Consider the following 17,036-nt stretch of genomic DNA (forward strand, 5'->3'; position numbering starts at 1 on the left):
TAAGATACTGATAAGCCACAAGCCATGTGGCAAGGTATAGATTTATAGAAATGGGTTAATTTAAGATGTAAGAACTAGATAGCTAGAAGCCTGAGCCATTAGGCCAAACAGTTTAAATAATATAAGAGTCTATGTATTTATTTTAAAAGTGGGCTGCAGGACTTGCCCGGAAACTCTCCAGCTACAGAGAGATGTAATGGTATTTGTTCTGCCCATGACCTTGGGCTATAAGGCCTGAAGGAGGCAATGCTTCATGCCCCTTCTCCCTGCTGCCTGCTTCCTGGTCTGACTGGACTGCCAGGTGGATTCACTTCACGTCAGAGCAGAGGACAACTTCAGCTGTTCACTTGTTTCTGCATTTATGAGTGTATTTCCTCAATTTATATTTTAATAAATCCCTATTACCCATTAAATAGACTCACATGGATTGATCTTAATAAACCCAGGCTATTGCAAAGGCTATATAGGTTGCTCTCCATACACAGACACCAAGGTCCTATTGTTGAAAGTAACACCAGTACAACTCACTGGACACAAAGTTGAGCTGGTGCCTACATAGAGCCTTCACCCCTACTGGCTAGTGTTTTGGGTACTAGAAGGTACGCTGCAGGCGACCAGAGGAGGAATGTGAGCACCAACCCAGCTACAAACCCTTCAGTCTACAACAGTGCCCTGCCAGCAAGACGCACCAGTGCAATGGCGGCACAAAGCTTGTAGAAGTAACCAGCCAACATCTGATTTGACTGAAGGCCTACTCCATGAGATGAAACCCATCCCCAGTGCTGCTTCGGTGACCAAGAACCTGAGACTGGATAGCCCAGGGACCTAAGGGGAAACCAAATACTGCTGTTTAACAAAAGAGACATAGAGATAAAACAACTCCTAATGACCTTCTGCTATACTCATAGAACAGTGCCTTCTTCCTGCAAGCAGATGTGAACAAATCCAGAAACCCAGGCGATATGCAGAGAGTGAGACCTTGAAACACTCAGCCCTAAATGGATGTCTCCATCACATCCCTCCTCTCAGGACTCAAGGAACCCCGAGCAAAAGCCAGAGAGGATGGAGGACACCAAGGAAAGAGGCCTTCAAAACACAGAAGGACAGATCACATAGGAACTCATAGACTGAGGCAGCATGCACAGAGCCTGTAGGGGTCTGTACCACATGGGGTCCTAGAGCTGAAAGGAGAAGTGGACTCCAAGGGAGTCTCATTGAGGGAAAAAAAAGCTACTCTTAAGGGTAGACAGCATGTTTTGTCCTATTTCAATGTGTTTGTTTTTGTTTTCTCTTATTATATTTTGTCATTATCCCTTAGATTTTGTTTGCTTTCTAATGAAAGGCAGAAAGGGGGTGGATCCAGATGGGAGGGGAGGTGGTGAGGAAATGGAAGGAGTCGAGGCAGAGAAATTGTAATCAGAATATACTGTATGAAAATAAAACCTATTTTCAATTTCTGGGAAAGGAACACAATTTTGAAGAAATAAACAAACTGATAAAAATATAAGGCTATTGATAACTAAACCATTTACATAAGTTATAATAGAATAAGCCCTCTAAAGACCCAAATATATACCGTAGAATTGGTGTTTCAAATCAACCAAGAATTCATTTCTTTCTGTTTGTATTGGGTAGTCTGCTAGGGGAAAAAAAAAAAACAAAACAAAACAAAAAAAAACAATCAAAAGCTCTACCTCATAAACTGCATTAGATTCTAGAGAAGCCAAAATTTAAACATGATAAACTTTAATGAAAAGACATTAAGTTCAAAGACACAGACAGGCTTATGGATAAAATGTTAAAAGAAAATATGATAATTCAAACAGTAACCAAAGCAACAAAAATAGTGGTGTAGATATCATACAAACTATTTTACATTTTTTTAAAAAAGGAATGGGGTGTAGCTCAGTGGTAGAGCCACTGTCCAGGATGTACAAGGTCCTGGTTTGACCCCCAGCACTGAACAAGAAGTAACACAGAGAAAGAAGGGCTTTTTAGAGTGAAGGGAACAATTTCTTAGGAAGCTACAATTACAAACATCTAACATCAAACACATCAGGAACAGCTGCCAGAATGAAAGGAACAGACGATCCAACGACTACGACTGTTCAGTGCCCCACTTTCAGCAGCAGACCCTAAGGAGGTGGATTCACACTGCAAACCAACTAGACAGAGCAGATATCAATCAGGACATCCCTCCCAACAACAGAACTCCGTGGAAAATGGTCAGGCAATTCCTCAAAATACTTCAGCGTATTTTGTATGTATGGGCATTTTGAGGCCATAAAACTGATTTAATACTATATATTAGTAATGGTTCTACAACTCTGTGAATATACTAAAACCCACTCAATCTTCTCTTCCAAAGGGGAAATTTATGTTATGTAAATTATAGCTCCATTCAAGCTGTTACAAAAATAAACAGATGGAGACAATATGACAGTCCTCTCATTTGTTAGGGCTTGTGGAATATGAGTGTTATTGTTTAAACTTTAACTTTTAGGTTATAGTGAAAGTAAAGGGATGCTGAGACAACATGGAAAGAACATGTTACTTCCTTACTCCCTGTGGTACAGACAAGTGGTGTTCAGTAAAATGTTTCCCATGCTCCCCTAAGCTTCCCAGCTTCCTTGATGAGTATATTGGTCTCATGTGACTAGTTCAGGCCAATGAACTATGAAAGTGATATTTGGCACGTCTAGGAAGCCAAGGTGATCCAAAGCTATTTATGCTTCTTTAGTCTCTCTTTCCCTGATAATAATACCTTGGAATACAAAGGAAAAGATGGCTATAGTGCTGGACAGAGGGAGTGTAGCATCAATAAAAAAAAAATGATACTAATTACCCCGATTAGATAGAATGTTTTGGCATAGAATGATTAGTAATAACCCAGTGGGCTTTCTTGTTCGCACATACCTATACTCTCAGCACACTGACTGTGGAGGAAGGGCATGGTAAGGTTTAAGATCAGCTTGGGCTACACAGAGTTCAAGGCCTGCCTGAGCTAACTAGCATGCTCCTGTCTAAAGAAAACCTATAGGCTGGGGATTTCCTTGCCCAGCATGTGCTAGGTCCTGGTTTCAAACCTGAGCATGGGGTAGGGGTGGGGTATCCAGAAAAAGTGGGAAAAGAATTTAAAAATAACGTTTAAGATCCTAGAATGGGGTTATACTTTGTAAGTACAAATCCGTAGAAGTCATTACTGAGAAAAAATGAGTAGAAACAAAGAAAGCTATAATCTACAAAACAGAAAGGAGGGAAGAAAACATCTACAATAGATGTGTCCAACTAAATCACAACAGAAAAAAAAAAAAAACGGGATAGGGTCTATTTAAAACCTAGCCAACAGTTATTTGTGCCACTATTTATAGGCACTGTGCGTATATCACTCATCCTCACAGTGATTATGCAAGAGATATCATGTTTCTTTGTAAAAGGAGGCAGGTGGAGGAGGACTGGAGTGAAAGCAACTTCTGGACAACTGCTACAATCATGGACTCACAACAACTTTGGCTGCCTGCAGAAAACCAAGACAGTCAATATGCCAGCATGGATGGGGAAGGCACACGAGTCCCCACCCTCAGCTGGGGAACTACGACAGTGAGGAGTGTGGGAGTCCTTTTCTTTAGGGTCTGGTCCCTGGTAGGGTGACCAGGCTCCAGTAGTTGGTCCCAAACCTGTGTACTAATAGGACTCAGTGGATTATATATATAAAAAACAAAACAAAACAGAGCACATGAATGAGGAGGGAAACATGGTGAGGAGAGTTTGAGAGAGTTGGAGGGAAAACAAGGATGAATATGATCAAAATACATTAAATGCACGTCCTAGTTCAGGTTTCTATTGCAATGAAACACCAGGACCAAAAGCAAGTTGGGGAGAAAGGGGCTGATTTGACTTACACTTCCACATTTTAGTCTATCATTGAAGGAAGCCAGGACAGGAATCTGGAGGCAAAAGCTGATGCAGAAGCCAGGGAGGGATGCTGCTTACTGGCTTGCTCATCATGGTTTGCTCAACCTGCTTTTTTTTTTTTTTTTAGAATTACTCAGGCTATCAAAAGACTTGATGCCTGCCACAGACCTGAAACTAAATAGTAATGGAATGGTAAAAGCACAAACATCTGAGCCAGTTTTCTTACACAAATTAGCAATTTCATGTCTCACCTTCACCACAGATCCAAGTTTCAAGGAAACATGGCAATTCAAGACGCTGCAGAGAGGCCCTTCATTTGATAGGCAGCTGCGTCATGCTGCAGGAGGAGCAGAGGCTGTGTGAATATCCACAGCAGAGTGCCTGACTGACATTGGATGGCATCTCCCTTTCTCGTAAAAGTCGGCACACCACAAATCCCTTTATTTTAGTAAAGATTCCCAATAGCTTGCTATCTGCTGTAAACTCAGCCTCACAGTTGTGCAAAACTAAACTAACTATGCCCAAGAGCAACCAAGACAACTGTTCTCTTACAAGTGGCTCCACTAAAAAGCTGCTATTTTCCCTGTCCCCCCTCCCAAAGTCAAGTCTTTGGGAGGGGGACAGGGTGACTCAGCAGACAAAGTGCTCACCACCCAATGGTGCAGGTCCCTAGAACGTCCTAAAAGCTGAGCGAGTGTAGCAGCCCTCCCGTGGTCCTCAACACACTAGGAGGTAGAAACTGGATCCCCAGGAAGCTGGCCAGCTAGCCAAATCAGCAAGTTCTAGCACTAGGAAGACACCTCGCCTTAATATATGAAATGAAGAGTAATGGAGGAGATCCAGAGTCAGGCCCCTGCCTCCACATACGTGTATGTACACAGCTGTACACACACGTGCCAACACAAACAGAAACAAAGCCAGTGGGGTTGGTGATGCTCACCTTTAATCCCAGCACTCAGGAGGCAGAGGCAGGTGGATCTCTGAGTTCGAGGCCAGTCTGGTCTACTGAACTACTTCCAGGAGAGCTAGGGATACACAGAGAAACCCTGTCTTAAAAAATCGAAACAAAGAGCAGCGCCCCGGAGATTCCATGTCTGTGTCTTGCTTCAACAGTGTTTGGATGGAGCAGACCCCGGGCCTCCCTTTGTTAGCTTCCATCCGTCTTTCGGTGTCTCGAGTTGCAGCCTCTGGGACCACCTCCTCGCAGCCTTTGGCTACTAGGAGCAGCCAGCATCGTGTCTTCGCGGTTAGCTCCATACTGCGCATCAGCCATGAGCTCCCAGGTCCGTCAGAATTATTCTACCGAAGTGGAGGCTGCAGTGAACCACCTGGTCAACTTGCACCTGCGGGCCTCCTACACCTACCTCTCTTTGGGCTACTATTTTGACCTGGATGACGTGGCTCTGGAGGGTGAAGGTCACTTCTTCCTCGAGTTGACCGAGGAGAAGCGCGAGGGCGCTGAGCGGCTGCTCAGATGCATAACGATCGCGGAGGCCCTGCACTGTTTCAGGACGTGCAGAAGCCATCTCAAGATGAGTGGGGTAAATCCCAGGAGGCCATGGAAGCTGCCTTGGCCCTGGAGAAGAACCTGAACCAGGCCCTCTTAGATCTTCATGCCCTGGCTTCTGCTCGCTCAGATCCTCACCTCTGTGACTTCCTGGAAAACCACTTCCTGGATGAGGCCGTGAAGCTCATCAAGAAGACGGGCAACCAACCACCTGACCAACCTCCGCAGGGTGGCTGGGCCACAGCCAGCACAGACTGGTGTGCCCCCGCCATCTCTGGGCGAGTACCTCTTCGAGAGGCTCATTCTCAAGCATGACTAGGAGGCGTCACCTTCCAAGGGGCTCCCTCCTCTGCTCTGCACCAGCCAGCCTCAGGACCTTCACCCCAACCTCTAGGCAGCTTTGTACCTGCTCTGGAGCCCCTCCAAGTCTTGGGACCAAGTGAAAATAAAGCATTTTGAAATAGCAAAACAAAACAAAACAAATAGAAGCATATATATTCGAGTACACCTCATACATATGCAAACACAAAAAGTTAACTCTTGAGGAACTCTGTAAGACTAGACAATTTAATCTCTGTATATATTTATCACTTTTTGTTCCTGTGACAAAAAAAAAAAAAAAAAAGCCAACGGAGAGAAGACTGATTTTCTCTCACAGTGTCAGAGTTTCAGTTGTTGATCAGCCATCTGAAATGGAGAGCAGAGCGCAGCAGCATGTGACAAAGGAAAAAGAGGTAGAGACCAGGGACATCTCAAAACCCTCCCCCTCTAGCCAGGCCCGAGTCTCACAACCCGCACCACCTCCTCCTGAGAGTCAGCCAGTCAGGATCCAATCACTTCCCACAAAGCCCCATTACTGACAGAAAGCCTTCTTGAGACAGGCCATTTCAGATTCAAATCATAATGTAAAACTTTAATGCCAATTAACCTGAAGACCTGTCAGGAGCAAGGCACACTCTGAGCAGAAATCCATGGCTTCTGGAAGGGGACCAAAGCACACCAGCCCTCACTCACTCCCCTCACCTGGGGGAAAGCTCTGACACCTGGAGATGCCAACAGCAGAAAGAAAAGCACCGGGCACTGTTCTCACTCCAGCAACCTCCCAAGCAGACAAACAATATTGGTGCGTACATAATGCAGGGAAATAAATAGGACTTGGGGAGCCCTTATGAGCTGGAGATGGGGCTCAATTGGTAGAGTTCTTGCCTAGTATGCTGGGAGCCCTGAGCCCTTATCCTCAACCAGGTATGGTACCACATGCCTGTAATACCAGCACTCAGAAAGCCAGAGGATCAGAAATTCAAAGTCATTCTCAGCTACCTATTGAGTTCGAAACCTGTGTTCCACAAACACATCACAGTGTGGACCCCTCATACCTAGGTGAGTTCTTCCCTGTTCATCTGACAAAATGCAGGGCGGGAAAACTAGACCTTCTTTGGTCCCCAAAAACTTTCCCAGGCCGTTGCCCCATAAAGCAATTATAGGCTGTCTTTCCAGAAGGATCAAGATCTTCCAGGATGGTCGTGGGGATTATCAGGAAACGGTATGAATCCAGAACTCACACTATAGACTCCCAAGTCAGTAACTGGTATCAATCCCAGAAAGTCAACTTCTGGAGAAAGTGAAACTAGGTTTGGGGTTCACATGTGTAAACAGGAGTCTGGGTTCTTTTCTAAGTCAGTCAATTAAATATAACCGCAATGCTACCCAAAAGTTTCTTGATTCTAAGTCTATTTTGGGGACTTAGTTTCTTTGCAACAAGAAAAATTTAGAAATATTCACAGGAGTCTGAAAAGGGTCAACAGTACTGAGTCATGTTGACTTCCCAGCACAAGGGAAATGTTGAGCATTGTAGATGCTTCTCAGCATCTTTTCCTGTAGAGATCACCAATCCCCTATCCTGCTCTCTTCCCTACCGTGGCGTCCAGAATATGACGTGGGTCACCCAGATCTCAACAAGAGCTCGCTGCCACTCTGCTGAGAAGAAATGCATGGCCAGCAATTTTCAACTCCGCTTTGTAAAGGGCCTGTAAAACCAATCCACACTTGCCCTTTGCATTAAAGGAGACCACAGGGGCTGTGGGTGACATTGGAAAAAGTCAGGGCATGGAGGCTGGCAGAAGCAGTCTAGGGACCGCGGGGATCTCTTGACAACAGAGAGATATGAATGAAGTACTCAGTGGCTAGAGAGAGAGACTGCCCAGGGAGAAGTGTGAACAGCTTACTGGGGATGGGGGTCGGGATGAGGGGAGTCGATACTCCTCCATGTCTCAGGAAATTGTGTGTCTCAGGTCCAGAGAAACTCGGACCACCCTGGATGTCCCAGAGCCAGGGCAGGGTTGTGATAAAGGGCTCCCACAACCCTGAATTGGGAGTCGGCCACAGGAGAGGCCAGGGGCCTCAGAGACCTTAAGCTGGGGGGGTCTCTGCTTGAGACACTCCTCCCTCGACCCGGTCTCTGCCACCACTGAGCAGTCAGTCACATCCCGGTTGAGGAGGGGCTGAGGGATAGGTCTTCCCAGCGGGTGGAGGGGTGGACCCTGGAGGGGCTCCTCAGCCACAGGACCCTGCACCCAGCTCCACTTAGGGACAGACACCTGCGGCAGCCAACATGGATTTTATTTTTTTGTTTTGTTTTGATACAGGGTCTCACAGTATAGCCCAGGCTGGTCTAGAATCTGCTATATTGTCGAGGCAGCCTTGAATTCATAGCACCCCTCCTGCCTTGCCCTACTTGGGGCTGGACTAGCTGACATCGACTTGAACTTGGTTCTTAATCAAATGTCAACACTAACTGCGTTTCCATAGGAAAACAGGTGAGCTCATTTTTTTATAATCAGAGATATTAAAAGAAAACCAAGCTTTTTCTTTTGAGCCACCGACCAGCTCCCAAATCCTGACATGGAGATTTCTTATCAGTTATGAATGCTCCGTTTAGCTTGGGCTCGTTTCTGGCTAGTTCTTTTAAATTAACCTGTTTCTCTTTGTCTGCCTTTTGCCACGGGGCTTGTTACTTCCCTTTCCTTCTGTGTGTCTTACTTTCCTGCTTCCTCCAGTGTCTGGCTGGCTGGTGGCTGCCTGGCTCCTTGCCCGGGCATGTCCCTCTCTCCCTCGTTCTTTTTTCATTCTTCCTCCTCTTGGTTTTCTTTCTCTGGAGCCTAGATTCCTCCTCCTACTTATTCTCTCTGCCCACCAACCCTGCCTATCCCCCTCCTGCCTAGCTACTGGCAGTTCAACTTTTTATTTGACCAATCAGGTGCCTTGGGCAGGCAAGGTGAAACAAATGCAACTCATTACACAATTAAACAAATGTAGCACAAACAAATATGACACATCCTTACACCATTAACAAAATCAACAGAAATAATGTAACACACCTTCACATAGTTAAAGTAATATTCTGCAGCAGAAACAAATGTAACACATCTTTGCCTAGTTAAAATAATATTCCACAACAATGGTATGTTAAATATATAACAATAAGAATAAACGTAAGTGTATAGTGAGACATATATTTGCTTTTCATTTATTTGTGTGTGTATGGTATATATACGTGTTCATGTAGGCATGAGTGTGTGTGTGTGTGTGTGTGTGTGTGTGTGTGTGTGTGTGTGTGTGCCAGAGGAGTTCATTGATTTGGATAGGCTGGCTGTCCAGTAAGCCCCAGTGATCCTCCTGTCCCCATGTTTCTCCCCCAGTGCTGGGTTACAGAAGACCTGAGTGTAAGGACTCCAAACTCAGGTCTTCATGTTTGCACAGTAGACCTCATATTCACACAGTAGATCAACAAGCCACCTCCTTGGGCCCTGTTCGGTTTTTGAGCACTCAGCAGTTACTAAACACATGCCAGCTTTTCACCACTGTGCCAAAGTAGCTGAGATAAGAGACTTATGAGGTAGATTTGTTGGCTCACCTTTCGGAAGTTTCAGTTAGGGTTGGTTGGTGCGATGGTTTGGGGGGGGGGGTCTATGGCAAGACAGCATCACTGTGGAGAGTTGGCGGTGAAGACAGCTGCTCATCTCACAGCAACCAGGAAGAGATGGTGACAGGAAGGTGCAGAAGACCCAGTATGTATTCAAGGGCATGTCCCCAATGGTCTAATGCCTTACATTAAACTCTACTTCCTAAAGGTTACATACCTCCCAAGAGTGCGTTATGTGAAGACCAACCTTTCTTTTTTTTTTTTTTTTTTTTTTTTTTTTTTTTGGTTTTTTGAGACAGGGTTTCTCTGTGTGTCATTTTGGTGCCTGTCCTGGATCTCACTCTATAGACAAAGCTGGCCTCAAATTCACAGAGATCTGCCTGGCTCTGCCTCCCAGTGCTGGGATTAAGGCATGCACCACTGCCGCCCAGCTTGAGACCAACCTTTCAACACAAGAGTCTCTGGGAAGCATTTAAAATCAATCTTTACCCTCCTTTATGTTGCAGTTGGGAATTTAATCAATTACTAAATGACAAACTTGTCCATACCCACTTTTCCTCTCTCAATCCAGTCAGAAAGCCTCGTTAACATAAGCCCCATCACACACCACACACCGTATAGGACACATTTTGTCTCACTTATTTAACGTGCACACACACATAAGCATGGCATGCCAGAGGACGGCTTTGCAAAGTCAGTTCTCCTTGCATCTTTCCATGGCTGTGAGGATCCAACTCAGGACATCAGGGTTTCGTAGCAAAAAGGGTCATCTCACCAGCACAACATATATATTTTATTACCAACACAGCAACAGCTCACCACTCATCGGATCCTCACAAATCCTCCTGGGAGGACACTGTGTCACCATCCCGATTTTACAGAAGAGGAAACTGAGGTCAAGTCACTCGCTCAAGGCTTAGTTAGCTACTGTGCTGGTTACTGGATAATCAAGCCTGTAGGTGGAGATTCTGATAACTGAATGTCGAATCTTCCAGAACCATTCAAATTACTTAACAGGCCTCTACAACACCTGACACCATTGTGCTGAGCTAGTATTTCCTAAAGCAAGTTCATGGTTTTGATAAGAGTCTGGAAGACTGGGGGAGGGAGGGAACCCTCCTTGAGACTTACAGAGGTGCTGTGAAATAGTCACAGGTAAGATTGCCGCTGAATTTTACTTTACTCAGTTGTGCCAGCCATACTTACCTCTGAGAATCCTCTTACCTGCATGCCAACCCACACCTTCTCTAATACCTATTAATATTCTGCGTTAAGGCAGGCAGGCTTTCTAGGCTAGAAATGGCAAACATGATGCTATTCTCTGCTAAGTTGTGCACTAACATTTCTAAAGCTGGTTTCAGTGCTCTGTAACCTACCAACGTCAACTAGTTAACGATGGAAGGGAATTCAGTGGGAAGGCCTGACTTCAGAACTCAGGCTAATCTTAACCACCATTCTGCAAGGCCATCTTGGCATAGAATGACAGCTAGATACCTTCTTGGACTTGAGATGTACACTATCCCATAATGTGATGCCCTCACAGTTTGGTTACAAATTCTTTTACCTCAAAATTCTACTTGTTCTCTAGGGCAAGTCCCCTCATCCCTAGCATACATCTCCTCCTCGTCCCCACAACTAACTGTTATTAATTGTCCACATCTAACTACTGTTTTCCTTGGTACTCAGATTTCTGAGGTAACAGTCTACCTTTAATTCCAACTGAGTGGCTGATCTTAGAACCCACAGCTAAATGTGCCTGATACTGCTGTGCTCATTGGAATTCCAATTCATTTATCTATTTATTTATTAACTGTATTTATTCTTTCTCTGTGCTACTAGAACTGTGGTTGTTATAGCAGTGTCAGTGTAGGAGGTGAACATTTAGCTGAAAGAGGTCAAACTTACTTGACATACAGGAAACAATGTATAAAATACAAAATAATTCAAGTTCAAGTCAGGCTTGGAAAATCAAAAAGAATTTGGAATGGATTGGAAAGACAGTTGAGCTGAGAGTACAGGGGACCTAGAATGTGGCAGGCAGGCAAATATGCAGGGACGAAGACTTTGAAACAGGATGGCCAGGCATAGGCTAAGGACATAATCCCTCCAGTTCTTAACTCATAACTGGCTAGGGTGCACAGAGTATGCTAGTATGCTAGCTTTTGCACCAAGACCAAAACCAAATGAAAACCAGGAGAAAATGAACTTGTGAGGACACGTTTATTTCAGCCTGTGGTTTCTGAGGCTTTAATTCCATGGATGCATGGCCCTACTGCTTTAGGCAGCCTCACATGGAAATGACAATCGGAAGCAGAAGTTATTCGCCTTATGCTGTCAGAAAGGCTACACCCCTAATGACTTATGTTCCTTCTACAAGGCCCCACATTTTAAAGGTCCCATCACCAACCAACAGAACCATGAATAGGACCACGCCTTCAACATATTTACCTGTAGAGGTCATTCAAGATCCAAACTATAGCAGGTGGGAGGATGATATGAAGAGAGACTGGAGGTTCATGTTCTTGTCCTCCAAAAGGTGGCAGGTGTGACTTATTGTCAATTTGACTGGATTTAGAATCACCTAAGGAACATAATTCTAGGCATATGTTTATCCAGTAGGGCAAAACCCACTGTTTTAGTCAGGGTTTCTATTACTGTGAAGAGACACCATGACCATGACAACTCTTATAAATGAAAACATTTAATTGGGGTACTGGCTTACAATTCAGAGGTTCAGTCCATTATCATCATGATGGCAGTGCACCCCCACAGTGATATACTTCCTCCAACAAGGCTCCATCTACGTCAACAAGGCCCTACCTCCTAACAGTGCTATTTCCTTTGGGGGCCATTTTCTTTCAAACCACCACACCCACCCTTAACATAGGTGGGTGCCCAGACTGCATTCAAAAACAAAAAACAAAACCAGGGCAAGAGAGCATGGTGTGCAACAACATTCATCCCTGCTTCCTCACTGTACATGCAGTGTGACCAGTCACTTTTGTGCCTCTAGCACCATAATGGACAAAGTAAGCCCTTCCTGAAGTTACTTTGTCAAGTATTTTATTACAGTAATGAGAAAAGTAGCCAATACAATGAGGGAATTAACACACCCCACCCCAGCCCTGTTGGAATCCAAGCTAGCAAGCATCACTCATTCTTGGTAGGCAAATGCTCTACCACTGAGTTACACACCCTTAGCACTAAAACTGCTTTGTTCTGCCTCACCACACACAGCAATGAGGTCAAATCCTACTGGCTCTGCTATTTGTGTGACCTTGCAAAACTCACAATCTCCACACCTGTTTCCTCGTCTGAAAAGTGGGACAATGGTACTAGTATTTCATAAGGAACTATACAGATAATTATGTTATCAGCAATTAACTATCTGGCAAGAGAATATTCAGAGCTCTTTGGTTTTTGTTTGTTATTCGAGACAGGGTTTCTCTGTGTAGTCTTGGCACTCACTCTGTAGACCAGACTGGACTTGTATTCACAGAAATCTGCCTACCTCTGCCTCCTGAGTGCTAGGATTAAAGGTGACACCACCACCCAGCTATACTCAGAGCTTTAAAGTGCTTTATCATTCCATGGCACTGTACAGGGTAAAGGGAGTTGCTTTGAGAACCATGTGTTTAGCTGGCTTTTCAAGAAGCCGGCAGACGACCTGACTTGATTACAGACTGCCCTAACTGGTCCTCCACAGTACTGCCACTGCCACCTGAGGCCCAAACATTTCCAGTGCTTGTATGATTTATAGCTATGACCTAGTCATTTGGGTAAATCCAGGGCACTTTCCAAATGTTTACTTCTTTAGGTAACATCTAGAAAAATGTCATCTTCTGCAGAAAATATAGAAGGCCATCCATAATGAAAGAGACTGACACTCTCCTTTATAGCTCAGAAAAATTTTTAATGCAATTTTGTGTCTGGAGACATAGGTCAGTTGTTAGCATGTTTGTCCATCACGCAAAGCCCTGGGTCTAATCCACAGAACCACATACAACTATGCATGGTAGATCATATCTGTAATCCTAGCACTTGGGAAGTTGAGGCAGGAGGCTCAGAGGTTCAAGGTCATTCCAACTGCACAGCAAGTTCCAAGTTTGAGACCAGACTGGGAAACATGGGATACCTCCAACCTTTCCAAAAAACAAAATCTAAAAAGGAAAAGAGGAGGGGAAGGAAGAGGCAAGGCAAAATGGAAGGAATAAGGTAAATCACAATGTATTTCTTTACTGCTTTCCCGAAGTTTATTATAAAAATCAAACTAGCCGGGCGGTGGTGGCGCACGCCTTTAATCCCAGTACTCAGGACGCAGAGCCAGGCGGATCTCTGTGAGTTCGAGGCCAGCCTGGGCTACCAAGTGAGCTCCAGGAAAGGCGCAAAGCTACGCAGAGAAACCCTGTCTCGAAAAACCAAAAAAAAAAAAAAAAAATCAAACTAAACTTTTGGTTAACAAACAAACAAACAAACAAAACTTCCCTTTTTAAAAAGTATAAGTTAGAGGAAGATCAGCATGATTTAGGGGGAGAATGTGAACCAAGTCAGTGATATGTATCTGTGAAAATACCAGAATAAAACCCATTACACGGTACATCACCAACAGAAATGTCCAGTAACCAGAGATCCAAGAAACCGTAAGGGTAGGAAGGCCTCCCTAGTTAGCCTGTCTTGGGCTCCAGGTCCTGGGGTCCATCTGGATGTTCCTCTCATTTTAGCTTGTCCAATGGTGCCTAACCTCAGTAATGGGTTTGCTTAGGCCATGACTCTCAACAACAGGGAAGCATATGGAAATACTTGAAAAAGTCAGTGTTGTGGAAAGCCATCCTGTGAGCTTAACAGCCATTAATCTCTGCATCAGAGCTGCTGAGACAACTCAAACGCCATTGCTATCATCATCTGAGACTCCAGTCTCTCTCTGCTATACCTTTCTCCCAGTTGTACTTCTACACCAGGCCTATGTTCTCCTGGTTAGGCTTAGGTTATAGAGTATAGATAGTGTGGACGTTGTCTTCTATGCTCAGATTTTCTGGTAGTGTGGCTGCTTTGGGTCACCTACCATCCTTGAAGTAAGCCCGATAAACTCCGTGGCTCACCAAGCTGGACTTTGGGGGTGGAATTATTACTTTGGTCTGTTGTTGGTGCCTTCTCCAACATGAGATGTTTTCTTATGTCTCTACAGCATAAGTTCACTCGACACTCAGAAATTTGCAAGGTATGCTGGGAGCCTCTCCTGAAACCGAGAACCGAGTCTTGTATATGAGAATCCTGAGGCCAGAGACAGAATTGCCAGAAGCAGGGCCAGGGCTAACCCCAGGCCACCTGACTTCCATGCTCCTTTCTTGTATTTCTAGGCTTTGGTTACAAAGGCTGCCATGTTCTAAGAATTTCCCTCTTCCCATTCTCCCATTCACAGGTAGACTTGGTAACTGCTCTTGACTCTCTGCCAAGCTGGTTCTGACAGATTAAGGGGCATCCTGAAAACATAATCCCCACACAACAGACTAGAAACAGGCTGGTTTAAACTTGATGCTTTGAAAATGTACTTAAGGGACTGGTGAAATGACCTGTTTCCAGCGCCTGTGTAGGGAGGGTTATACCCACCTGTAATTCCAGCTCCAGGGAATTCAATGCCCTCTTCTGGACTCTGTAGGCACCTGCACTCTTGTGCATATATTTACACACATACACACAAATGACAAAAATAAATCTTAAAGGTAGAGCAGATTTACAGAGCATGATCAAATCTGGGTTTTAAAAAGCTCATAGTTTTTGTTTTGTCTTATTTGTGTGTGTGTGTGTGTGTGTGTGTGTGTGTGTGTGTGTGTGTATTTTAAAAGCTCATAATATTTCCATATACTTTGTTCCTTTAAGACCCTGATAATAAGTGTGGCGTAGTATGGTGTATCATCTAGTCATGTTGATAACAAGCTGTCAGTAACTCAACAATCAAAAGGAACCAACTAAGGAATCCATGAATATATGTGTAGCTCACCAAATTTTCAAGGTCAGTTTCACAAATTCTCTGGTTTTCTTCAGAAGCAGCCCAAATCACACTTCCAGAAAATTGATCCTAAAACTCATAGGAAATGAAATTTGAATCTCAGTAAATGTACCCTGGGAGGCTTGTTTTTTGAGATACCAAGGAATCAAATCTCCAGGCAAAATTATCTTGGGTCTTGTGATCTCTGAGAATAAATATAATAAATGCATATCTTTACCTAATTCTAATAAATAGGATGTTTTACATGTAAAGTTACAACTCAACATACCCTAGGTACCTAATTTGTCCCAGAGTAAATTAGTTACTGCTTTGTAAAAATAAATGAATCAGTGCTTAAATGACAAACATTTATGATCTGTTTCTGTGGCTTTGCTGGGTAATTTAACTCAAAGTCTCATGAGGCTGTAGTCAATGTCAGCGAAGGTTGCAGTCATCTAAGATGTTCCTAGTACTGGAGAACCTGCTTCCAGCGTGGTTCCCTAACATTTCAGTTGGCAGGCACTCTCTGCTTCTGACCCTTTAATTCTCTCCATGGCACAGCATGGGTAGCCTCAAAATTCAACAGCTGGCTTGCCTCAAAGTGAGTGATTGAGGAGAGAAACAGGAAAGAGCAATGCCTTTTAATATCCCCTTCTGTCTATATTCGTTTGATGCCTCAGATTTTGGGTACTCAAGAAGGAAACTGAAGCTCCATGTCTTCAAGAGAAATGTATCAAAGAACATGTACAGAAATGTAAAACCAGCAGCTAGCAAGATGATTAGCTTTTTATTTGTAATGCACCAGGGCCCACTACACTGTTTTCTTCTCCTTCCTTTTTTCTCTCCCACACCAAATATCTAGCCTACCCCCAGATGTGTAATCATTTTTTTTCTTTCCTAGACAATTCAAGGTATAATAATATTTAGTATTCTATCCCCACATAAGAACTACATAATCAAAATAAAAATGGTAACATGACTATATATATATATATAATACACTTACATATATACAATGTGTACATATGCATATCAATGTGTACATTACACATATATAAACATATATACAATATACATAAATAATAGTTCTTTTATTGTTGTTTCCACCTAGTGGATGAAAATGTTATGAAAGGGGATTAAAAAAAATAAAAATGTTTAATTCAAAGCCAGCGAGATGGCAGCAGGGAAAAGTGATTGCCACCAAGCCTGACCACCTCAGATTGATTCCAGGAACCTGTATGTTTAAAGGAGAGAACCAACTCTTGCAAGCTGTCTTCTGACTACAACAGGTGTGGCCCCCTCTAACACAAAAGAATAAATAAATAAGTGTAAATAATAAAAAAAATTAATATTTATTTCAGGCTGGAAAGCTGGCTCAACATTAAGAGTATTTGCTACTCTTGTAGAAGACCAACGTTCTGTTCTCAGCACTCATGTGGTTGCTCACAACCAATTCTAACTCCAGTTACACACACACACACACACACACACACACACACACACACACACATTTGCACATGTGCACACAGACATAAGTGGCCCCCTAGTGGCCACTTCCTCTAACCAGGCCCCATCTCCCAAAATTCCACAAACTCCCCAAACAGGAGCAGTGACCAAATGTTCCAACAAGAAGCCCTGTGGCACACTTCACTGCTTCCACATTTTCTGACCCTGAGATGACAAGACAGTAAACTTGGATTAGAATA

General features: G+C 43.8%; 1 protein-coding gene and 1 pseudogene across 1 annotated transcript in view; one reads left to right on the forward strand and one right to left on the reverse strand.

Annotated features, from left to right (window-relative positions):
* Sel1l2 (SEL1L2 adaptor subunit of ERAD E3 ligase) overlaps window positions 1-5,172 on the reverse strand; it is a 47,432-nt gene extending 42,260 nt beyond the window's left edge. The window contains 1 exon segment of the mRNA XM_037204456.1: window positions 4,951-5,172. Within this exon segment, the coding sequence (XP_037060351.1) occupies window positions 4,951-5,172 (222 nt within the window).
* Window positions 4,913-6,507, forward strand: LOC114688132 (annotated as a pseudogene).
* The last annotated feature ends 10,529 nt before the right edge of the window (window positions 6,508-17,036 follow it).

The sequence above is a fragment of the Peromyscus leucopus genome, chromosome 4 (genome assembly GCF_004664715.2).
Source record: "Peromyscus leucopus breed LL Stock chromosome 4, UCI_PerLeu_2.1, whole genome shotgun sequence".
In the NCBI taxonomy this organism is placed as follows: Eukaryota; Metazoa; Chordata; class Mammalia; order Rodentia; family Cricetidae; genus Peromyscus; species Peromyscus leucopus.